This window comes from Dipodomys merriami, unplaced genomic scaffold, assembly GCF_024711535.1.
Source record: "Dipodomys merriami isolate MVZ:Mamm:240054 unplaced genomic scaffold, mDipMer1.0.p SCAF_35, whole genome shotgun sequence".
NCBI lineage: Eukaryota > Metazoa > Chordata > Mammalia > Rodentia > Heteromyidae > Dipodomys > Dipodomys merriami.
The window spans coordinates 15,086,109-15,109,863 of NW_027205048.1; the positions used below are offsets into that span (position 1 = coordinate 15,086,109).

The 23,755-nt window shown below is 51.3% G+C and overlaps 1 protein-coding gene across 1 annotated transcript in view; it reads right to left on the minus strand.

Annotated features, from left to right (window-relative positions):
- Positions 1-23,755, minus strand: part of LOC138803857 (disintegrin and metalloproteinase domain-containing protein 12-like) — a 274,347-nt gene that overhangs the window by 15,728 nt on the left and 234,864 nt on the right. Inside the window, exons 14-21 of the mRNA XM_069987927.1 lie at positions 23,029-23,224; positions 15,324-15,432; positions 15,018-15,216; positions 12,602-12,679; positions 10,319-10,427; positions 7,569-7,704; positions 6,885-6,993; positions 5,399-5,578 (exon numbers count right to left, since the gene is read on the minus strand). Coding sequence (XP_069844028.1) covers positions 5,399-5,578; positions 6,885-6,993; positions 7,569-7,704; positions 10,319-10,427; positions 12,602-12,679; positions 15,018-15,216; positions 15,324-15,432; positions 23,029-23,224 — 1,116 coding nt within the window. The remainder of the gene's footprint in view (positions 1-5,398; positions 5,579-6,884; positions 6,994-7,568; positions 7,705-10,318; positions 10,428-12,601; positions 12,680-15,017; positions 15,217-15,323; positions 15,433-23,028; positions 23,225-23,755) is intronic.

Genomic DNA, 23,755 nt, shown 5'->3' on the forward strand with positions numbered 1-23,755 from the left:
GCCTCATGCTTCCTAGGTTGGTGCTGCACCGCGTCTCCAGTACACATGTAGCTCCTTGTGCCATCTCCCCCTGTGTAAACTGGGGTGAATGCTCGCATCTCCGCTTCAGCACAGAGAGGGTAGAAATGTCTGTGAAGGGTTCAGCCATGTAGTTTGGGCTCAAGAAGCATTGGCTATCTAATTCAAACACCGCTGGAACTCCGTGTATACCCAAACACCACGTACAGACCATTCATACATCCACACGTACATAAGACATTTGGACATAAGAATACAAGTAGAAGCCAGGCGCCAGTGGCTATGCCTGGAATCCTAGCCAAACAAGAGTGGAAAACTGGGGGGTGACAGTTGGATGCTAGGAGGAAAACTTCGTGAGATCCCCCTCTCTACCTATATAGCTAGTCTGGGTGTTTCTTTCCTGTCTTCCAAAACTATGTCGGAGGGCTGTGGTTCTAGCCCAGGCTAGGCAGAAGAGTTCATGAGATGTCATCTCCTCAGGAGATGCAAGGAAGCTGGTCACAGTGGGATGTGCCTGTCATCCTCTCAACAATGAGAAGTCTGAATAGGTGGACCACAGTCCAGGCATACATTGGGCACGAAGTAAGATCCTATCTCAGAAAACAACAGCAGCAAACACCCCAACAGTGGAAGTGTGGCTCAGTGTTTGAGCATCTGCCAGCAAGTGGGAGACCAAACCTCAGTACCAGGACTGCTCCCTGTGCCCTGCAAATACATACAAACACACATATAAATGGGATAAGAAGAAATAAATCCCGCCACTGTTCCGCTGTACGTCTGCAGCATGGAATTGCAGCGCAGAAGAAGAGCTGCTGAGTATTCTCATGAGCCTGTCACCCTTCTCAGGGAAAGACTCTGATTCCACAGAAGTCTGTCTTTGTGACAGAGGGACTCACCTGTCTTTCTTTATTTCCTGCTAGTCTGTTGAAGGAGCTAATCTTACTAGAGAAGCCAACTTAGCCACCGAGCGCAGCCCTGCAGTTCATAGAAATCCATGAGGAGAATCACTTTGCATCATTTCCCAGGAAGTTGGATGCTTAAAACATAAAACTAGGCAAAGGCGAGAGGCTCCCGTGTTCACTCGCATTCAGAAGCTGCTCCAGGGAAAACGTTGAGAAAGGGGGAGAGGTAAGTGCTGAGCCAGTGGCCTGCAGGAAGAATGCCCTGTCCAGGCATGGCAGATGCCCCTTTAGACCAGGGGCACGCTGGAATCTGACAGCAGAAAATTGCCTTTCGATCTGCAGAATTTGCAGCCTGTTCTCCTACAGACAGAATGCTCTGTGAGCTGAGAAATTTATTTCTTTGATGTGATACTAAGCATGCTTTTGTTTAAACTGTAAATGGATCCATGAATCTGATGGATCAGAAGAGATGGCAGGAAGGACTGCAGCGGGGCATGTGCAAGGAGTCTGGCAGGCCTCCTCTGGAGGCGTCCTGCCCCCCACAGCTGGGTGCTGAGGAGTGAGGGGTGTCTACCACGTGACCCATATCTTCTAGTCTTTTTTGTGGGTCATGAGGCTTGAACTCAGGGCCTGGATGCTGCCCTGAGCTTCTCCCCTCAAGGCTAGCATTCTACCACTTTGAGCTTTGAACCCAAATCCTCAGAACTCAGCCTCCTAAGTAGTTAGGATTACAGGTGTGAGCCACCCCTGCCTGGCTCTTCTAGTCTTTAAATTTTGGGGGGTACTGGAATTTGAACTCAGGGACTCAGGCTTGCTAGGCCAGTGCTTTACCATTGAGCCATGCCTGCTATCCTTATTTTTAAATTAAGTTTAGCAGCTCCAGCCCCTCTTGCAGGACGGTGGATGCTCACTCTGTGTGCTTGAGGTGTTCTGAGGATGCCTTGGTCCTGCGGACCCTGTCGCCTGCCTCCTCCTTGTAAGACATAGTTCATGGGCTTACACCTCATCTCCCTGCTCTGGGGATGTCTTTCTGGTGGTTCACAGATCTGACAAGTAGGCAAGGTAGCAGACTGATGCCAAGCACAGAGCTCTTCTATACAAGGCCCTGCCTTGGCAAATGATTTCTTTTAATTCCTTGTTTTCCTCCTTTACCCTTCCTCCCTCCTTCCCTCCCTCCCTCTCTCCCTCCATCCCTTCCTTCCTTCCTCTCTTCCTCCCTCCCTCCTTTCCTTCCTGCCTTCTTCCTTCCTTCCTCCCTGCCTGCCTCTCTTCCTCCCTCCCTGCCTCCCTCTCTCCCTCTCTTCCTTCCTTCCTGCCTTTTCTTCCTGTCTTCCTTCCTTCCTTCCTTCCCTCCCTCCCTCCCTTCCTGCCTGCCTTTCTGCCTGCCTTCCTTCCTTCCCTTCCTGCCTGCCTTTTCTTCCTGTCTTATTTCCTCCCTGTCTTCCTTCCTTCCTTCCTTCCTTCCTTCCTTCCTTCCTTCCTTCCTTCCTTCCTTCCTTCCTTCCTTCCCTCCCTTCCTCTCTCCTTCCCTCCCTCCCTCCCTCCCTTCCTTCCTTCCTGCCTGCTTGCCTTTCTGCCTTCCTTCCTTCCTTCCTTCCTTCCTTCCTTCCTGCCTTCCTTCCTTCCTTCCTTCCTTCCTTCCTGCCTGCCTGCCTGCCTGCCTTCCTGCCTGCCTGCCTTTGTTTCTCTCCAGGCACACTTTGCGCACCTGTTCAGGCTGGGGCCCAGGGAAGCTTGGCACAGGGTGCTAACAACCAGATGAATAATCCACTGAGTCATTTCCTTTGAGCTAGCTGGAGGCATGAGAAGGAAATTAAAGTTTTTTTCTCCCTTTATCCAGACAGAGCAGTTAGGATGAGGAGCTTAAATTCCAGGGCTCACTTTACTGTGTCACAATAGCTGACACAAGAATGAGCGGATTCACCTGCCCTTGATTTTGCACATTAACCAGAACAGCGTGTGCAGGCTGAGTGTCTCCTGTGCAGAGCTTGGTTGTCCTTTCAGCGTGAGGTTGGCCAGTTCAATGCTTGTGGCCGTGTTTCCTGTCTGGCACGTCGTGGCGGGCAGGGCAGGGAATGGGGGTTCTGTGAAGGACTGAAGGTCAGTGTGCTCCATCTGTGCTCCTAACAAGAGCCACCTCCAAACATTCCCCACACCTGCCTGGAATTAACTGCAGTTCCCTCTATGTGGCGGGAGAGAAACCATGTACTTAATCTGTATCACATGTCACAGAAGGATTCCAGCCAGACAACAGCCAGGAGTAGGAGTGAGAACTGTGGATGTCTCAGTGACTAATGCTGAAGAGCAATAGGAGCACAGAGAAATAAAACTCAGAGGAAAGAAATCAAACATAACAGACTTAATCCTAATATAATTGCATTAAATGTAAATGATCTAAAGACAGCTCTTAAAAGATATTGAGTGGCAGAATGAATGAAATGCCTGAAATAAACCTTTTTAACTATAATGCCGTATGTAAGCTAATGTTGAAAAAGTGGAAAGAAGACATACTTTTCTAAGAAAACTAGTTAGATATATTAATATCAGAAAATGTAGACTTTAAAACAAAGATGACCAAAGCTTGACAGAAGCATCTTACAGTTCATCAAGAAAACATAATAAACTCAATTATGTGTATTACAAACAGCAAGAGATTCAGCATACTGGAAGCAAAATCTGATGCGCTGACACACAATTATAGCTGGACATTTCCATACCCTATCTCAGTAATGGATCAAGCTATTAGCTATAAAAAAATTGGAGGGGGGCTGAGATTGTAGCTTTGTGGTAGAGTGCTTGCTTAGCATGCATAAAGCCCTGGGTTCGATTTCTCAAAACCACATAAACAGAAAAAGCTGGAAGTGGTGCTGTGGCTCAAGTGGTAGAGTGCTAGCCTTGAACAAAAGAAGCTCAGGGACAGTACCCAGGCCCTGAGTTCAAGTCCCAGGACTGGCAAAAAAAATTTGGAAGGATTATGCTTTATGTACAAATTGGCCAAGAGTTGAAATGTTCATATTTGGTACCAGCAAAGATGGATAAGCTGATGATGATATGGAACATAAATGCCCTAGATGAATACTTAACACATTATGAGTCTTTGCATGTTCAGATGATATTTTTAGGAATCTTCCTTAAGGGAATGAAAAGGTACAAAATGGATTTCTTTAGATCTTCTGAACAGAGCTTGAGAGATAACGAAGGTCAGAGACATCTAAACATGCCCACTCATTGGCAAGAACTTGAATTATTCTCTATTCAAGCAAAGTGCCATTGCTGACAGAATGCTGAGGATCTACCATACCATGAGATGTGGGATGGCTTCAAAGTAAAAAAGAAAAACACAAATAGCATGTATACAGTTGTGTACATAAAGAATAAGTTAGGTTAAAACATACAAGTGTATAGAAATTATAAGAAGAACTTTAAGGCAAAACTTATTTTGTATTTCTCATTTGCTTCTTCCCCCCCTTCATTTTCTGTGGTGAAAGGTCAGAGGCGTGGTCCAAACCAACAGTGACCTGCACCCCCCCTCCCAAAAAAAAATCCACAGCATTAAAAATGAGATATTTGAAGAGTCTACACTACAGTGTGAAAGCTAGACCAGAGAAATTCAACAGGGGGCAAAGTTCTTATAATTGACGTTGAAGGTGAAAGCGGTAAGGAAGGGTAGCCATTATTATCCTTGAGTGGTCATCGGCTTGGACTGCTTGTCTCTGTGTCACTGCTGGGTGCATTGTTACTGGTGCCCGACCGTTCCCCATCGCCTTGTGCTTCCAGGATGCCGACGTCCAGCCTGAGGGCATTACCTGGCCCCTGTATGTCTGTGTAGGCCCCATCAAACCATCTGGTCTCACTGTGCATAGGCAACCACTGGTGAGGCCTGGAATTCAATAAATCTAACAGCTTTTGTCAAATTGAAATTCCAATTCTAGGCCCAAGGATGATGATATAGATAGCCAGATAGCTCCTGGTAGAGAAAAGCTTCCCCACTCCTGATTGCATGGGCACGCTAAATACGCTGAATATAAAACAAAACAAAACATACTAACCAGGCCTCAGTAGCTCACACCTGTAATCCTGGCCGCTCAGGAGGTTGATATCTGGGGACTGTGGCTCAAAGCCAGCCCAGGAAGGAAAATTCGTGAGACTCTTATCTCCAATTAAAGACCAAGAAGCCAGAAGCAGAGCTGTGGCTCAAGTGTAGAGTACTAGCCTTGAACACAAGAGCTCAAGGACAGGGCCCAGGCCCTGAGTACAAGGCTCTAGGAGGAGAGGCACGCACACATACACACACACAGAGTTACTACCAGTAAATTAAACCTGATAGCTTTCTTGCCGTAGTCTAGGCCGTGTTCTAATGCTGTGTTCTGAGTGTCTTGTTTAACCATCTAAATAGCCAAATCATCTTCATTTCATAGAGACATTGCAAGTCCACATTAGCAAAAGCCAGGTCTGGTTGTGAGTGACCTCGTGCATACCTGGGTGTGCTTGAGTCCCGGGTGTGCAGGCAGGGGTCTGGCGGGGCCGCTGGGCACGCGTGGGGCCTGGCGCAGGGGCAGGGGCAGGAGCACTCGCTGAGGAGATGGTGGCCGAGGCGCGGCTCGGGTGTGGGGGGCTCTGCTGACGTCAGCACCCGGACACGGTGGCCATCTCTTGTCCTGCAGGGTGAAAGCGGAGAGCCAGCCCATTAGGGGTCACAAAAAGTGTCTGCGATCACTAAAGGTAGAGGAGGGCGGGGAAGAGGAAAGAAGTCTGGGGTGCCTAGAGGGGGACTCTTTTCTTTTAAATCCAAAGATTCCAACTGAAATATACCTGCTCCCCAAATCTGGACTAGAGAGAGGGGTTGATTTGTATCTCTACAAACGGTTGAGTTAGGGATGTGGTGCACCATTATAATCCCACCACTCAGGAGCAGAGGCTGGCGGACTGCAGGTTCCCAGACTCAGTAAACTAACAACTAAACTTGTTCAATTAACAAACAGGTGCAGGTCTTGAAGAAGTACCAAGAATGAAGACGCAGACCAAGCAGTCCAAACGTGATCCTGTGGGGGACATTTTATATCCAAATCACGGCAGAGTTCAAGGCTCAAAAATTCTTGAGCCAGATGCCAGGGAATCATACCTGTAATACTAGCTCCGTAAGAGGCTGAGAACAGAGGATCGACAGTTGAGGCTAACCCTGGCAGAACAGTTCTAGAGACTATGTCTCTGACCACAGTGGCCTGTGCTCATCAGTGAAAGCTACCTGGGAGGTTAAGATCAGGAGGACTGTGATTCTAGGCCAGCCCTAGCAGAAGAGTCCTTGAAGACTTGGCCTCATCGAGGGAGGCTGGAATGGAAGGCTGACACTCATCAAGAGCACGGTACCCATAGACTGATGTGCGGAGTTGACAGCCCTTTGTGTAACTACCTAACCATTACAAGCTGGGCACGCGGTACGTGTCTGTGGTGGCAGCAACTTCTGGAAGACTAAAGTAGGTAGATGCCTGGGCAGGAATGAGATCCTATCCTAAAAAATAATCAGCTGAAAAGAGCACTGGAGACATAGATGCCTACCAAGAGCAAAGCCCTGGGTTCAAATCCCACTACCACCAGAAAAAAAATTCTTGTGGATACACTAAAAAAAAAAAAACCCAAAACAACTTGGTAAAATCAAATATGAGAATATTGTCTACCAACGGCCCTCCTCACGCCTAGCGGTCGCCTTTGGAAATCAACAAGGGGCCCTGGGCTGAGGAGCCCGCTCGGAACGCTTTCCTAGCAGAACCCCCACGAAGGCAGCTCATCTTGCGCCTTGGAAGATCTAGAAGGGGGTCACTACAGAGACTCCTGTAGTTCCGGACCATTCCAGAGACTGGCTCAGTAAGTGCTGTTTGGAGTTACTGACCCAGCAGGATCCGGTTCCTACGTGTGGCACAGCTCACGTGTTTGTGGAACACTGAGCGTCAGGCCGGTTCAGCTTACCTTGGAAGTTCTGGAGCAGGGTGGCCTGCTGACCGGGCCTTTCCCGAGGTGGGCGGGGTGAGCCTGTCCAGGATGGGAGCCGCTGGCCGGCCGGGAGGGGCGCACACCCCTGCAAGGTAAAACCCGTACACGCTAACCAAGGGCGCCTCCCCTTCTCCTTGGCTTCACTTTTCCCATTTCCTTTCCATCTGTTTTTGCCTACAGGTGATTCATATGCAAAGGTCAAATTATCTCCCACTCTGAGGGGATGATCAACCATTGCTGTGTGTTCTCCAAGCCGCCCCTGTGTCACAGGAGCTCTGGGAATCTACGGACACGCAGCTTGGAGGCAGCTGCGAGGTAGTTTGTCTGAAGCTTGCCTTTCAGTGCTGATGTCTGGGTGCATTTGGACCGCCGGCCGCGCTCCCCTCGGAAGGGCTGGGAAACTCCCCGCAGGACTCACCCCTGACAACGTTATTTATGCAGGAAACAGTGCAGGGTTTGTTTGAAGGGAAAGTGAAGAGCAGGTAGCTGGTCTGGCAGAAATGGACAAAACCCCAAACCAGAATATTCTGGAAAGAGGCCACCTGACACCCCAGAGGCATCTGCCCCTCTTTCTGCGAAGGACAATGAGGTGAGAAGTGGTTCGCTGACTGTTCTTTCAACCATCCTTTCTCAAAAAGACAGCCAGCCCCACACAGGTACCTCAGCTTCTCCATGGCGGTTTTCTTATGTGTGAACAGCACTCGGATCAGGGCCTTCCTCTTGAGATAAACCACAAAGCCAGCAGCGAGGAGACACAGGACACTCAGCAGGACTCCCAGGGCCAGGCCTTGGTGATCTGAAACAAACCATGTTTGGCTCACAGAAGGAGGCCCTCGTCATAAACACGACAGACATCGAGCCATGACATTTATGGTGGAGCAAACTTAGAAGGAATAAACAGCAACGGACTGAGTAAAGCCCCCAGGGATGGACTAATAAATGAGTCTTCCTTCAGAGGTCGTTGTTTGAGGTTCGCTGGATGCGGCCATCATTCATGGCTGGCAGCTTGGGAGTTGGCTGCGTCATCTGGCAGGTGGGGTGCTGGTGGGATCGCACAGCGCCCCGGGCAGGGCACCAGGCCCAGCCGGAGCCACGGAGGGACCTTGGAGCTTCACTCATGTCCGTCTCCTCAGACCACAGCCTTCCAGCCTCTGCACACACCTTCACACTTCCAGCTCCTCTCACTCTTTGGTGCTAGATTGTGCTTCATTTTTTCCCCCTTTCTTTCTTTGTTTGGAGTTGGTCGGTTCTAGGGCTTGTTTTGTTCAAGGTTAGTGCTCTAGCACTTGAGCCCCAGCTCCACTTTTGGCTAGCTGAAGATTAGAATTGTACAGATTCTTCTGCCTGGGCTGGCTTTGAACCATGATCCTCAGATCTCAGCCTCCTGAACAGCTAGGATTACAGGCGTGAACTGCCCCTCCTCCTCCTCCTCCTCCTCCTCCTCCTTCTCCTCCTCCTCTTCCTTCTTCTTTTCATCAAATGAGACCCTATTTCTGGACATGTAATACTAGACAGTGAAAAAGAAGAAAAATCGTATCTTGAATCAAAAGCCCCTGGGCCTCGTTTTGCTGTGTGAGGGGCTTAATGTCGCAGCTGTCAGTGGCAATCTCCTTTCTCTGGGAGGAAGCTGTTTGTTTTCTGTGTTTTCATCACCTTTGTCTGTGACTCGATGCCTTCTGTTTACTTGTCGGGCATGTGGGAAGGAGTGCAGTTAGCCCTGAGTCGCTTTCTGACTGGACTATGGTTGGAGGCTGAGTGAGGAGACCGGAAGTGCTAGGAAGTACAGGAGGGTTACTTGGGTACTTGGGCCTTCATTCAAACTGGGGGATCTCAATCCCGTTTGCCCACCAGCAGTGTTCAGGTATGCTCCACACAGAGGGTGTGCACACAACCCTTCAGCTGCCGGGGATAGCGTGCAGGGGGCCTCCGTTACCCCAGTTTTCGCTCACCCTCTGCAGAGGGGCAGAGAGAGGCGGCAGCCCCTGCTCTGGGAAGAGCCCCTTTGTATCTTGTGTTTGGAAACTTTCAAATCTGAGGCCTCCCTGGGAACACTACATGCGATGCACACTGTAGCGCGAGTCTGTACTGGAGTGATACGCAGTTTGTGCGTTCTCCTCCAGCCTCCTTGGGTGATAATTGGGTCGACTTGAACAGAGACAGGCTGGGTGGCAGGGCCCTTGATAAAACACAAACATTACACCAGGTGCTGGTGGCTCACACATGGAATCCTGAGGACTGCGGTTTGAAGCCAAACCTGGGCAGCAAAGTCTGTGAGACTCTTCAGTTTAACAAACTACAGAAAGCCAGAAATGGAGCTGTGGCTCAAGGGGTAGAACATTAGCCTTGAACCCAAAAGCTCAGGGACAGCGCCCAGGCCCCCAGTCCAAGCCCCAGGATTGGCAGAAAAATCAAACCAAAGCAACAAAGTAATCTTTACTTTTTGTACAATAAACCCTTGAAAGTCCTACTGGAATATCACGTGGCAGCAGGAGCCTGGCTGTCAAGGCTGAGCTGCCCTGAAGGGCAGAGCGGTCCCTGGCTCCACCCACTTCAGCGGATGCTGGACACAAGGGAAGGCATTCTGGCCTTTCCCGCTTGCTGCACTTGAGGGAGGGACAGCGCAGGAGCTGCTGTCCTCCTTCGGAGGGGAGGCGGCCGCACATGTGCCTGCTGTCCCCGCCCTGAGCCCTGCGAGGGTTCCCTGGCCCCACACGCACGCACTGTTGTGTCTGTTGTCATGGAAACGATGGCAAAGCCACGGATTCCACACTGCTGGTCACAGCAGGCCTTGGGGACGCGAGGTCCCCTCTGAGGCAGCATTGGTCATGGTTTCCTTGTCACCAGGGGCCCACTGAGCACCAAGGGAGCCAGGGCAGCGGCGCCCCCTGCTGGCGGCCTGCCACCTTTTGCCTGGCTTCTACTATAAAGGAGAGAATGGCTTCGGAGGGGCCTTTGGTCATGAGATGTGAACTCAGAGAAGGCCGTCCTGCACCGTGACCCGAGGAGAAGTGACCAGAGGGTCCCAGCGCGGCTGCGGTGGAGAAGCTTGCGCACAGGCTCCACGACGCGGGGCTCTGGGGACAGGCAGCTTTATTAAAACCCCGGTCAGAGTTTTGGAAGGCACGGAGCCTCGCGGCCCGCGGAGGTGGCCTGGAGGGGCTGGCTGTTATCAAGTCCTCGGAAATGACCAGGATGTTCACAGTCCTCTGGAAGTCTGCTACAGACACTGCGTCACAGGCTGACGTGTGACACACACTGCAGCCACGGCAGAGTCCGGGGGCTTCTGGAAAGATCGGTGACAGGGCAGCGGGTTGGGCTGGGCCACGTGCGCGCATTGAGTGCGGGCTCACGGCTTCCCGGCCGCTCAGCACCTCGCGGGGGGGGGGGGGGGGGGGGGGGGCGCCACTCACCTGCTTGCCGGGTGGGGCCGCTGTCTGTGCTTCCGCCAAAGCCAAACTTGTCACAGAAGGGAGGCGCCCAGCGCGCCTCGCAGTGGCAGCTCTTCCTGTTGTTGCACACCTTTAAGACAGCGGGGGGGGGGGGGGGGGGAGGGGGGAGGGGGGCAGCCGTGAGGGGCACGTCCTCCTGAAGCATGGTAAGTCCTCGCGTCCAACTTGAGCGTCGCAGCAGATACAAGATCACTGGGGTCACCAGCACCCCCACACTCAGCGAACCTCACTGGCAGCACGCAGCCGCGTCAACGCCTGGGCCGGGGAGCAAACGCTCTCAAGACACCAAAGCCTCCCCGGCTCCGGCCTCCTTCTTGACGGTGACTCTCCCACTGTGATGGGCAGTGGACAGGGACCTGCATCAGGGACCTGGGACATCGGAGGCTGTGCTTCGGCGGACAGGAGGTGGACGGAGGCCGTGCGGCTCTCGGTCTCCCCACCAGCAGCAGGAGCAAGGCTCACCCACCGTCCCTGCTACCTGAGGGAGGGCACAGGGCAGCTGCTGCGCTTCCTCCCAGCCCGCCTGACACCTGCTCCGGAATGCCCACCTCCGCCTTGCAGCCTGGGGCCTGGGGCCTTTCCCCAGCTCTCCCTTGTGAAGACAGAGGATGCCAGGGCCGTGGCAGGAAAGGCTGCAGACAAGAAGCGGATGGCTCTGCCCTCGCTGAGCCCAGCACCAGCACCGGATGGAAGATGAGCACCCTTCATGGAGGGACACAAGGTGCCGAGGGACGGCGATGGCAGAAGTCCCTGAACCTACGGACTCACTAATGATAGGTGTGTAAAGCAGGCAACGACTCCACACGCCAGTGGAGTCCCAGCACGAAGCCCAGAGCGCGTGGCTTCTAGGGAGCACGTCTAAGTTGTTCTTCACCGCAGGAAACAAACTATGGGTCAGAGGGATGAGCTTCTGAGCAGTTTATATACAGAAGTCGGGTGGGTACACTTCAATATTTAAAGGCCAAATAAAATGCTCAGAGCAGGCGTGCGCCACTAGTGATCACTTCCTGTTTACAGGGACGGCTCCCTGCTTTTTGATCGATCCAACCATCTGCCCAATTGCTCCTAAGATGAAGGCCGACTGTGGAGAAGAGCTGTGAAGTGGGCGGTGTCTTCCTGTGGCGCCGTGGCCAGGCAGGGCTCCCTCACCTGCGGTAAGGTCTGCGGAAGTCTGAGCCTCTTGGCTGATTCCTGGAAGGTACTGCTGACAATCTGCCCAATGGACTTTGCACAAAGCCCTGAATGGCCTCCCACTCAACATTCAGCCACAACCCCTCGCACCCCCCTCCCCCCTCCTACCCCCCACCCCCGTGTGGCAGAGAAACTGCCCCACCCTCCCCACCCTACCCCCTCCCATGCATGAATTGTGGGAAAGCACTTGGAACATGATTTCTGTAGAAAAAAAATTCAGAAAAACAAAACTGAACCACTGGCCTGGCTAATCAAGATGAACATGGTTCCATTGGAAACCATGGGGACAAAGACATTATATTTAAAATGGAGTCCTCTTCTTTCCTACAGACCTTTTGAACCAAGTAACAGCCTGTGGGCGTGTAAACCCACTGCGTGGTGTGTTCAAAACATACTGTCAGTGCAATGGCTGTCCTTGCTGCAGTCCCTTTCGGAAGAATTTTGGTTCAATGACACATTTGGAGCATTGGGAGAGAGAAGGACAGCCCCGTGAGACGTGACAATGTTGGGCTGGGAAGGTGGCTCAGTGGTACAGCGCCTGCCTCGTATGCATGAGGCCCTGGGTTTGATTCCTCAGAACCACATAAGCAAAAAAAAGTGGAATTGGTGCTGTGGCTCAGGTGGTAGAACGCTGGCCTTGAGCTGAAGAGCTGAGGGACAGCGCCCAGGCCCAGAGTTCAAGCCCCACCACCGACCAAAAAAAAAAAAAAAAAAAGATGTCATTTTAAGTGGTAGAGATGTGACAACGTGAAGCACTCCACGAAGCAGGGTTACCCTCGAAACGACTTTGAAGATGGCAGAACGCTTTCTTGAAATCACAGGATGTTAATTTAAGAGATAATTACGACTCGATCTGATTTGCCTTGTTAAGATGGAAATGACATTTCTCCTGCCATGTAAAGGTCGGAAGCAATGAGTGTCCTCAGAAGAAATATCGAGAGGACACCACCGTAGCTAACAGACTTTAAAGAGTGCCATGGATTGCGAACGTCTTTCTACACGGAATGCTGTGCTCGGGGACACTAGGCAGGACAAGGCAGCGGCGCGACTTACTCCCCGGCCGTGGCACTGCATGGCGCACTCGTGAACGCCGAAGACGCTGACGTTCTGGCATCGCCGGTTGAGGCAGATCTGAGGAAGGAAGAACAGAGCAAACGTCTCTGATGTCTCCCCTCTCCTCCCACACGTGAGCTCAAAAACCCAGAACAAAGTTTCAAGACAGCGCTTCCTTCTGCCAGGGCAATGTACCCTAACAGTGTTCTGTTTGGCTCAGTTGTGGGTCTCTACTGTCTGAATCCCAACGTGGCCCTTTTCCAAGACTCAGGCCCATGTGAACACTATTGAATTCTTACACTTCATAGTCGTAGCCAATCCTGAAACTGTAATGGGTGTTCTCACAAGGTGGGAGGGGGGCTTGCTGTGAATCCTATATAATGCAGCTTGCTGTATGTATGTAATGTATGTATGTATGTATGTTGCTGGTCCTGGGGCTTAAGCTCATGGCTTGCACACTGACCCTGAGCCTCTCTGTGCTCAAGGCGAGTACCCCTTCCGGCGTTTTCTGTGTATGTGGTACTGAGGAATCATACCCAGGGCTTCATGCATGTTAGGCAAGTCCTCTACCACTAAGCCACATTCCCAGCCCTAGTGCAGCATTTTATCTCCATTAAAAGACAGAAGGAAGGCAAGATGGGTTAGTCCCTTACCTGAGGAGCCTGGACAAATTCACAGACTCCAAGAATCCACAGCTAAAGATCTTTGAGGGGCATAGTGAACCATGAGAACTTTTTCAAAATACTGACTGACAAGTAGGATCATCAGTGACATAAACCATCAACAGAAATGCTCAGCAGAGGAAAACAGGCCCCTTGTGCTTACCCAGACACTGCCGAAGTAGGGGAAATGACCTGAGCTTTGTGAAATGACCCTGGGCTGGTTGGAAGAGTCTACCTCATTTCAAAGGTATGTGACAGACACCAGATCCTCTCTAGAGTTAGGAGCCAGGCTCTGGTTGCTCACGCCTGTAAGCCTAGCTGCTCAGGAGGCTGAGATCTCAGGATCACGGTTGGAAGCTAGCCTGGGCAGAAAAAGTTCCTGTGAGACTCGTATCTCCAATTAACTACTCAAAAACCAGAAAGTGGTTCAAAGTGGTAGAGCACTAGCCTTAAGCAAACAGAGCTCAGGGACAGCCCCCAGGCCCTGAGTTCAAGCCCTAAAACTGCCAAAGAAAAAAGAAAAACAAAAAAGTTACAAGTTAGGAAGAAGAGTCTAATGTGTAGAACCCAGAAATGCTTAGAATATAGAAGCAGCCTAGTAACCAAGGCAAGCTTTGCCATGGAAGGTCACCATCGGATGTCATGAGCTCAAGGTGAATGCCCGGACGTGAGCGGCTCTGAGGGGCGATAGGATCCTGACCAAGGAGACTGTCCTATTCCAGCTAATAAGAGATCCTGTTAGGACCACAGGGCGTGGGTGCCGCTTGGCTTGGAGCCCACCGGAGAGGCTAAAGACCATCTTCAAAAGTAATGGTGCCCTTGGAACCCCACTGTTTGGTGCTGATAACCTGTACCCTGGCTTACAGACAGCACTGTTTAATGCAAAGGCCTGAACAGAAGCAAAGGCTGGTGAGGGGTCCCACAGAACATGGGACATACTGTGCTGTCACCTTTCCACCGAAAACAGCATCCAGTGCTGGGGACAGGAGGGGCCGGGGCAGGAACGGCTGGCATTCCTGACTGTGGGATTCTGTAAGGGGACAGAAGAGATATCTGTCCTTCCTCTTTTGTGAGGGGTTCATGATCATCCAAAAAAGCACTGGGAGATGATTTATGTGTGTTTTTTTCCCCCTAAAATGTTTTATGAATTTGCTATCATTTAGTCAGATGAGAAAGTCTAGTAAAAAAAAATACTATCAGTGTAGCAGAACATGAACATCTCAATTTATGTCTCTAAAAAAACAGATTTTGTTCTTCAGTCTCAAATGATCTCAGGGTAGCAGCTCCCCTTTGGCTCACCATGGACGCCTCTTCCCTTCTCTCAACAGGGTCTCTGAAAGTTCAGCCGACTCCCACTTTGTCCAGGTGAGAACAAGCACTGGAGAATGTGGTGCCAAAAGCCCAGCCCTGTTTCCAAAAGTAATACGCGCCACTATTGCATTTCTTCCCAGAGTAATTTCCTGGCTGGAAACCTTCCTGACAGTCAGGGTGAAGAAATGACTTATTAAACACAAAAGGGCTGGGAAGACGATTTTGACTCCCACTCATCTGTATCTCCCTGGGCAGACTGGGACCTCAGCTTTATCAACACTTTCTTCTAGGTCCAAAAGCCTGGATTCCAGAGATTGCATGCTAAGGAGACGTAGATTTAGGAAAACAAGCCCATCTCAGCCCCCGGTTCTTGAACAGGCTGTCTTTCAGTGGGCCCCGTTCCAGACTTATATGTATGATGCAAGTGAGAACTGGGGTCTTACTTTTCCATCTGCGCACTTGGTCCCTGCGAGCACAAGGCCGGGGTCGGGCATGTCATCGCCCAGGTACACATGGGTCCCCCGGCACAGAATCCGACCTCCTTCCTGCAGTGGGATATTTGTTTCTATGGAAACCGCATTGGTACCAATGACTGGTCGGCTGGCACCTCCTTGGCACTGGATTTTCCCACATTTAACATCTCTGGAAGGGCAAGAAGGAACAACTTCAAAGGAGGAACAGTTTGGAGCCCACCCGAAGTCACCTGAGAAGACACAGCCATGGCGTGGCTGGAAGTGTGGACATCATACCTCATCTCGCATTTGGTGAATACGCTCTTGGCATCTTTACCACAGTTGCCATAGGGATCCCCTGCAGAGTTGACTCTCTCAAAGCAGATCCCGGGGGCAGGCTTAGCACCTGGAACAGAAAGCGCAATGGCGTCTTCATCTCTGGAGTGTGTTTCTGGATTTCTCAGTGCATCACTGGGCTTTAGGGCTGAGAAGAGATGTCCTCTGTGCTCAGAGAGGTCTGTAGACTCTGACTGACTGGTGATGGGAGCTTGGAATGGCCACCGCCAGCCTACCACCCTCTTTTGACCTCAGTTCACAGCAAAGCCCACAGCTCACCACTCACTCTCTTCTGGAGGCTTGCTATGCAGGGCCCCTGGCACGCGCAGCCTCTCCGGAGATGAGGCCTACCTGTGTGGCCAGATTCAATCTGGAGCAGGAAAGAGCTGGCTGCAGGCAAGGGAAGCTACTCTCTTCAGCAACATCCCACACAATTCCGGTGAGAAAGCGCAAGCCAGGGAAGGCTCCGAAGAGGAATGATGACTAATATGGGGAAGGAGGAAAGGAGGGAGACAGAGACAGACAGACACATAGTGACAGACAGGGAGATACAGAGAAAGAGAGAGACACACACAGAGAAAGACAGAGAACAAATGAGCAACACAGAGATTGTACACAATGCTTCCAGTCCTTCTCTAAGAGAAGACACTGGCTTCAATGTATGCCTATTTTTGCAAAGCAGACTTCTCTCAGAGACTATGAAGTCTGGAGTCCTGAGTGTCACGACAGTTCCCAGCAGGGAACAGCCATTGTTAGCACGGTTTACAGCCAGGCAAAGACAGCATGCAAAGGAGGTCTGCGGCGTGGAAGCTCCAGGACTCCTGTGCATAGTGGTATCCACCGTCACCTACGAGGAAGTCAGGCGAGTGTGGTGCATCCTTCAGAACGCACTGCCCCCAGTGGGAAGGTGGGACTGGCCCACCTTCTCTCTTCTCTCCCTCACTGGCCTGTGGGTTGCACACTTCTCCTAAGCTTCCAGTGGGCAGGATGCCAACCTCCCAGAACCCAGACCTGACCACGGGGTTTAAAACGAATCAGAGTTATGAGGACGCAGTTATGACTCGTTCTAGTTTGTGACACGCCTTTGCTGTCTCTACCTTCAAGGTGAGGTATTAGGATCCTGCCAGGCAGGGTCCGCAGCCACCTCCTGGGGCTGTGAGCACCCGGCTAGAGCTCACCATTCCTATGCACCAGTCATGCTCGCCTGCCACTGGCAGCTCCCACGGAAGCCACCAGGATTCTGCACCGGCATCATCCTGCTGAGCTTTACTGAGACTTCGGCTCTTCATGGATTCGTGCAGAGTGAGGAATTACTGAGCTGCTTTATGTAAGGCCATGAAAAGATGGACACTTCAGTTCCAGAAAAGAGAAATGGCAGTTCCTCCATCTGAGAAAATGAGAACTTGGAAGGGGGGAAGCTCAAGAGGGCTACCGTGGGGTACAGCTGAGCTTGGGCCGCAAAGGAAAGGGACTCAGAGGTGCCAATCGCAAAGGACTTCCGGCTCCTGGCCTCTCCAGACGTGGTAGCTGGTGGAGGAGGGCAGGGAGGGACATCAGATTACTGCACATGGCTACGGTATGTTAGCTGCCAGCTCTTATTTTTCCTAGAGACAGAGTGGTCCATCATGTTAAAAAGTGGACTTGTGTTCACCCGGAAGACGTTACAAAGGGCAGAGTGGGGATTCAAAGCGGTGGCACTTGCAAATGCTGAATTTCATGTCTTTACAGTTGGTAGGCTTCATGGCTATCTCTTAGGAGGAATGATGCGTTTTCTTATCATTCTTATAGTATATCAATTTAAAGCCTTTGAGTTCTTAATAATGGAACACTTAGATGTTTTGCCATTATCAAGAGATAAAATTTAGCCTTTCAGAGGGAATTTTGATATCACACTGCATTTTATAATTATGTTGCAAGTGATAGACTTTAATTACCAGTTTTATCTTTGGAGTGATATAACTTACATTTGTAATTGTAGTTTGGAAGTTCCCAATGTCATTACGTCTTTTGAGAGAGAGATGATGGCCTCTCCAATGAAGCTCCTAGTTTACTCCTTGTATGCTTTTACTTCAAATGATTCTATTATGCAAACGTACTCCTCTGTTCAGTCAATCAGCTATTGCCTCCCTCTGTCGCTCATTTCCCCAGCCGTTGTTGCTAATACCTACATACAAAGGCATTTGTACAAACAATTGGGACTCTGGCTTGTTCTCTCCGTCCTTTATTCTCCAAATCAGGCTTTGTATTCATCAGAAAATGAAGTCCCCCATGTTATCACTGAAAATGTTATCATTTCATCCCAACACTATGAACCAAAGGAAGGTTTTCCTGATTCCTAAACAATATGCCTCTTGGCAAATGCTATCCGTTCCTCCATCTGTAACCACTAGGCTTGTAGGTGATTAGTAAATGCAGGGCCCCAGGTGGATTTCACTAAGCTGAGCTCGTATAAAGCAGCCTTGCAGATAAACACTGAATATTTACCAGCCCATAAAAATCATCTGGCCAGCTCACGCTGCATAAATCAAATGACACTAGATTCTGGTGAGTGATAAAATAGATAAACACTAGCATGTTCCAGGATTTCCCCAAGGTAAGTTCTGTGTGGCTTCAGGCATGTAGTTACCATATAGTTATCTGTGAGATTAATTGCCAAGCCAAGTTGTCAGTCACCATGGTAATGGTTTTGACAAACACTGGCAAAAGGAAATCTGCTGACTTAATAAAAAAAAATCCAGCTGCATTTCAGCCATATCAACCACCATCCCAACAAAATCTTAGTGGACACTAAGACGGAATTGGACCAAGAATGCTAAATGCCAGCATTGAACTACCAGGGACATTTATGTCCTTGGGATCAGCATAGAAAGTCTGGAGATGCAAGATCTGTGGGAGGGAAAGAAAACTCCCAGCCAACAGGAAGATGATCAACAACAGCAATTAGAAAACAAATGAATGAATAAAAACTTCAAAAACTATTGTGAAAGTGTGTCACTTTGCCGTTTTGGAGTAGCAGGCATATGTTTTGAATTTTCTATCATTTCATTTGTGGAAAGATTTGGATGCAGGAGTATTTTATTGCAATGTAGTGCTGGATTGAGAAAAGCTCATTCCTAAATGGAATAGTTAGCTGGAAGGAAGGGCTTCATCCGGTCAGTGTTGGGGTAGCCAGCTCTGGCAAGTGAGTAACAGGCGTCCTGGATGTAACTGGAGAGTTCTGGATGACTCAACAAGTAAGCCAGGTCACTGGGGTAAGTGGCACTGCCGCCACAGCAAGGACTTTGTAACTCTGCCTCCCTGGAGGCCTCCGACTGACCCCATGCAAACACAGTCCAGACCCTAGACACTTACTGCTGTTGGGGGGAACAAAATACTGCGAATGCAGCCTGAACAGCATCTTCTTCCTGATGCACAAAAAAGCTAATTTATACTAACCCCTGTAACAAAGCAGTTCAATGCTCTCTATCCCGGACAGCTGGCTGGCCAGAGGCCTGGCTGAGGAAGTCACCTCTGCCCCCAGGGCTGCAGTTGTCCCAAATCAGCAGTTCCCAGAGGACACTGATGTAGCAAAGGCAAGGGGACTGAGGGAAGCGTGTGCATCTGGCAGAATGGGGCTCTCGTCAGCATCTTCCACATAGCAGGATGCCAACAGATACTTAACAAATGAGAGAACAGGTGACAAATGAGGATCTCTTTTCTCCAAGTCACAGCCTGAGCACGACATAGACAGAGCTACCTACACTTGTCCCTGTGTGCCTTATTGATCCCATCTGGATGCTAGAAATGCCCTTCCTCTTCCATGGGGTAGATGAGGTCTACCAGTTGTCTGCTCTCCTGTGTCCTACCCACCATCCACACAGGGGTCTTGTTCATAATCTCCCAAGAACTTGAGTGTCTTACTCCAGAGTCCAGTGGCTCCTGCCAACCCCAGATGCATCTTGTTTATAGAATTTAGATTTACAAGGGGCTCTGCATCAGGAATGGTCCCAAATTTGATCTACTAAATATGATAAGATTATTGACCCGATAGAGGCTAACAAAATGCCTTTGGAGCAGGCGGATTCCTAGATGTAATTTACAGCGGATGCACAACAGGCTGAGCACATTGCTGAAAGGAGCACTATAGTTAAGTGGTCTGTCCAATGCAAGCCCTCTCTACTCCTCCAAAAGGTCCACAGTTGAGTCTGAACCTGTGACTTTGTCACCGGACATGGAGAAGGGGCTTTACAGACGTGATTGAAGATCCTGGAAAGACTATCTTGGGTAGCCCTGATATAATCACAAGGGTCCTTATGGGGGTGAGGCAGGAAGGTCAAGGGATGGACAAAGAGATGTGACTACCGACGCAGAGGCCAGGACAGTTTGAAGACAGAGGAGGAGCCAGGAGCCAGGAATGCAGGTGGTTCCTGAAAGCTCAAGAAGGCAGGAAGACAGATGTCCTACAGACCTTTAGGAACAGCAGTCCTGCCAATTCTGACCTCCAAAACTATAGAATGATAAAATTGTGCTCCTGTAACTCGCGAAGGTCGTGGTTGGCTCAGTGGTGGCAGGAGATTCACAGAGTGAGGATTTTTTTTAAAATTTTAATTTTTTGCCGGCCATGGGGCTTGAATTGCAGGTCTGGGCTAACTGCTCTTCAGCTCAAAGTGAGCGCTCTACCACTTGAGCCACAGCGCCACTCCCGGTTTTCTGGTGGTTCATTGGAGATAACAGTCTCATGGACTTTACTGCCGGGGCTGGCTTTGAACCATGATCCTCAGATATCAACCCCCGAGTAGCTAGGATTATAGGTGTGAGCCACGGGTGCCCGGCTAGAGTGAGTTTTGGCTGCCCCACTGCTATGGAGAGGTTTCCCTCATACCTGTAAGTGGGGGCAAAAGCCCATTCTAAGAGGCCACTGGTCTCGAGAACCACAGCTTGTGGTGGTCTTCCACATTCTCTGCTCTCCTGAGGAGTCTGTGGGTGATTTGTCCTGAGACGGGGCTGGCAGAGGTTCACTGGGCCCCAGGGTCTTGGGCCTGAGGTGGTTTCTGGACCTGGTTCCATTATGGGTTTGGCATAAGTGCAATGGACCACTCCTAGCAAACCTGCTATCTCCAGTCCAAGGTCTGTCCAGTGATCACGGAGAGGGTGGTTGGCAGAGAAAAGAACTGAGGGGGGCGGATCTGAGAAAGCCCCTCCTCAGGAATGAGACATAGCTTCCTGAGCAGCACCCTGGCTCACCCGGTCCACAAGGGTTCTGAGAGTTGCAATAGGTACTGTTTCTGTCGCTTGTTTAGGAAAAGCGTGTCTGAGGGCTGCATTTCCTGCTGTCGGTCTTCCTGTCTGGTTCTCTGCTGTGTCAGTCTGCCTGTCTCTCTGTCCCTCTCACCTTTCTTCCTCTCTTTTTCTCTCCCCCTCCCTTGTTCTCTCTCTGTAGGCAACTTGGAAAGGCCTAGTCCGGTGAGAGAATGAACACCAGCCTCTGTCACTATGAATCGAGGGCATATGGCCAGTTGAGTCACAGGGCAGAGTGGCTCAGAGAGAGCTGTGGAGTTCCATCTGACCTCACTTTGGAGGGAGGCCAGGAGTGACAGCCGAGCAGGGCACTACAGAGCACGTCCAGGCACAGCTGGGAGTGGGGGTGTGCCCTGGGGCAGAGCTTTCCCTGGAAGGACCTGCCAGAAGGCCTCTGTCTTCTCAGAAAGGAGTTTACTGACGGCAGAAGAGCGGGGAGGAAGGTGGGAGGAAGGTGGGGAGGAAGGAGGCCCCACGGACACACGAGGCCTCGAGGATCCGGCACGCAGCAGCAGCTGCTGTCCCAGAGTGACCTCACTTGGCTGAAAGGTGTCTGAGGTCACTGAGCTATTCAAAGCCCTGTAGCCGTTTGAGGCGTATACAGTGAGCACCTTACCGGTCCTTGCCAGTACAACAGGCATCCCTGCTCCTGCCCCAAGCAAGTCATAGCTGGCTGGAGAAGTTGACCAGAGCTGAGGGGTGCTAGGCCTCCAGGATGGAGCCTGAGGACCAGAGGCCCCGGGCCTCCTTGTTCTACCAGCCCAAGTGTACCCACAGATGCCATCCCCACGACCAGCCTGCTCAGGGAGCTCAAGGGCACAGGGACATCTTTGGCTGAACAATGGAGCCCACAGCAGGACACGCTCTCCACACTTGCTCTCTGCTTCCACGTGGCACTGAAACCCCAGCTTCTGTGCTCAGCCATCAGTTTCTGCTCTCATTTATTTTTCCCATCATTCCCGAAGCCAGAATCATCTCAGATTTCCCTCCTGCTGGAGTAGATGTCTGAGCTCGCTGGGCTCTGGGTCGCAGCCTGGCTGACCGCATGGCTTTGCTGGCGCTAGGGTCTCAGAACGGCACTGAGGTCACCTTTTAATTTCAAGCAAGCAGTAAGGGAAAGGAAAAAAAAGACAAAACACTGGAGAGCCCTCCTCATGGGATTCTCTGATGGAATCCTGGGAGCTGGGGACGGGGAGCAAATCCAAAATGGTTTACAGGGGTGGTTAAGGCCCCAGATCTCTGACTCTAGAATGGAGGAGTGGAAGGTAGGCACACACACAGGGCTCCAAGCCTTCCCCTCTGTCTCTGAGCTTCTCCTCTGACAGCTGTCGAGGGACTTCAGCCACCACCTCCTTATGTTTGGGGGTGACTGCAGCCTATGAGGATTGTAGGTGCTGGGCCACAGTGTCCAAGTTCAAATCCCATCATGCATCCTGGGAAGTGAACTTCCTGTCTTGGAATTTTAGCTTCACCTTCTGCAGTGCTGCTGTTGTGGTCCCTGCCTCTGGCGCTGGAGGCCAGGAAGGGACAGCTGGCAGAGTGCCCACGGAAGGCCTCACTCCAGGGCACAGGGAGCACAGGACCTCTGCTTGGCCCAGGTATGCTGGTGCTGGCTGTCACATCCTGGCCACCCTCCTTCTCTAGACTCCACATCAAACCTGTCATAGAACATGGCAGTCCAGACTCTTATACACCTGCCTCATGTTCCCTCTTCAAGCTTGGTGTAGGAGCTGGGAAGGTGGCTCAGTGGTAGAGCGCTTGCCTAGCATGCTGGAAGCCCTGGGTTCGATTCCTCAGTACCACATAAAGAGAAAAAGCCAGACGTGGTGCTGTGGCTCAAGTGGTAGAGCGCTAGCCTTGAGCAAAAGAAGCTCAGGAACAGTGCCCAGGCCCCGAGTTCACACCCCAGGACTGGCAAAAAGAAAAGGAAAGGAAAAAACCTGTGGTATCCAAGCTTGGTGCCAACTTCCCACCCTGTTGGTCCTCACGTCCCTGCGACAGGCTTTCCTGTTTGGGAGTTGGCGCACTACTTTCTGTCCTTTGGGGTTCACAGATCTGCTCAAGTTGGATCTGGGGACTCTGCTGTATAACTATGCAGCGGAAGTGCCACCTCTCCTCGGCCCCCTCAATCCTTCACTGGGGTCCACATTTGAACTCGAGACATTACCACAATCTGAGGGTGGTGGGGAGTTTCGTCTGTCCACCCCCATGCATGCTGAGTCCCAGCCGACTCTTCCCTGCCACCCATGGGTGCCACGCTGTGGGCCTTCCTGCCTCTCGCGTTAGTCCACACTCAGCTCCCCCGGGGCAGGCTCCAGGAACCGGGACTTACACACAGACACAGACCGCATGTCCCCAGCCTGGTGTGGAACTGGAGACAGCCACGCACCTGGGCCCCAGAGGGTGACGCACTGCTGCTCGTGGGTCTGGCAGACGCCATTGTAGCAGTAGCCATCCACTCCCTGGCATGGGTGCCCGTCGTGCAGGTAGACGTTGGCTGGGCAGTGAGGACTGGCTCCTGTGCAGAACTCCGGGAGGTCGCAGGAGTTGCTGGTGCTCCTACACGACGTTCCTGGCGGCTTCAGCTAGAAGGACAGGGTGGCTGATAGCATGCGTGCTCAAGGGGAGGGGGGTGCTCAGGGGCAGAGCAGTGCAGCCTGTGGAGTTGTGTGAGGATTCAGGGAAGCCCCTGACTTGGAGAGTCTTGCTCTGGGGTTTGCCTTTCTCCTGTAAGGGAGGTGGCCAAATGACTGACCTGCAGCGTCAGAGTTTCCTGATGGACAGCCAAGCTGCTGGCTGGCTCTGCCACCTCCACCACCTAGTTCTCTAGCTGTCAATACCATCTCTCTTTTCTTTTCTCTATCTCCTTCACCTCCTCTCCTTCTCTCCATTCCTCCCTCTTTCCTTTCCCTCCTCCCTCCCTCTCTCCCCGCCGCTCTGCTGGTACTGGGGCTTGAACTCAGGGCCTGAGCGCTGTCCCTGAGCTTTTTTCACTCAAGGCTGGTGGTGCTCTGCTACTTGAGCCACACCTCTGCTTTCAGCTTTTTGCTGGTTAGTTGGAAACAAAGAGTCTTATGGACTTTTCTGCTTAGGCTGGCTTTGAACCTTGAGCCTCA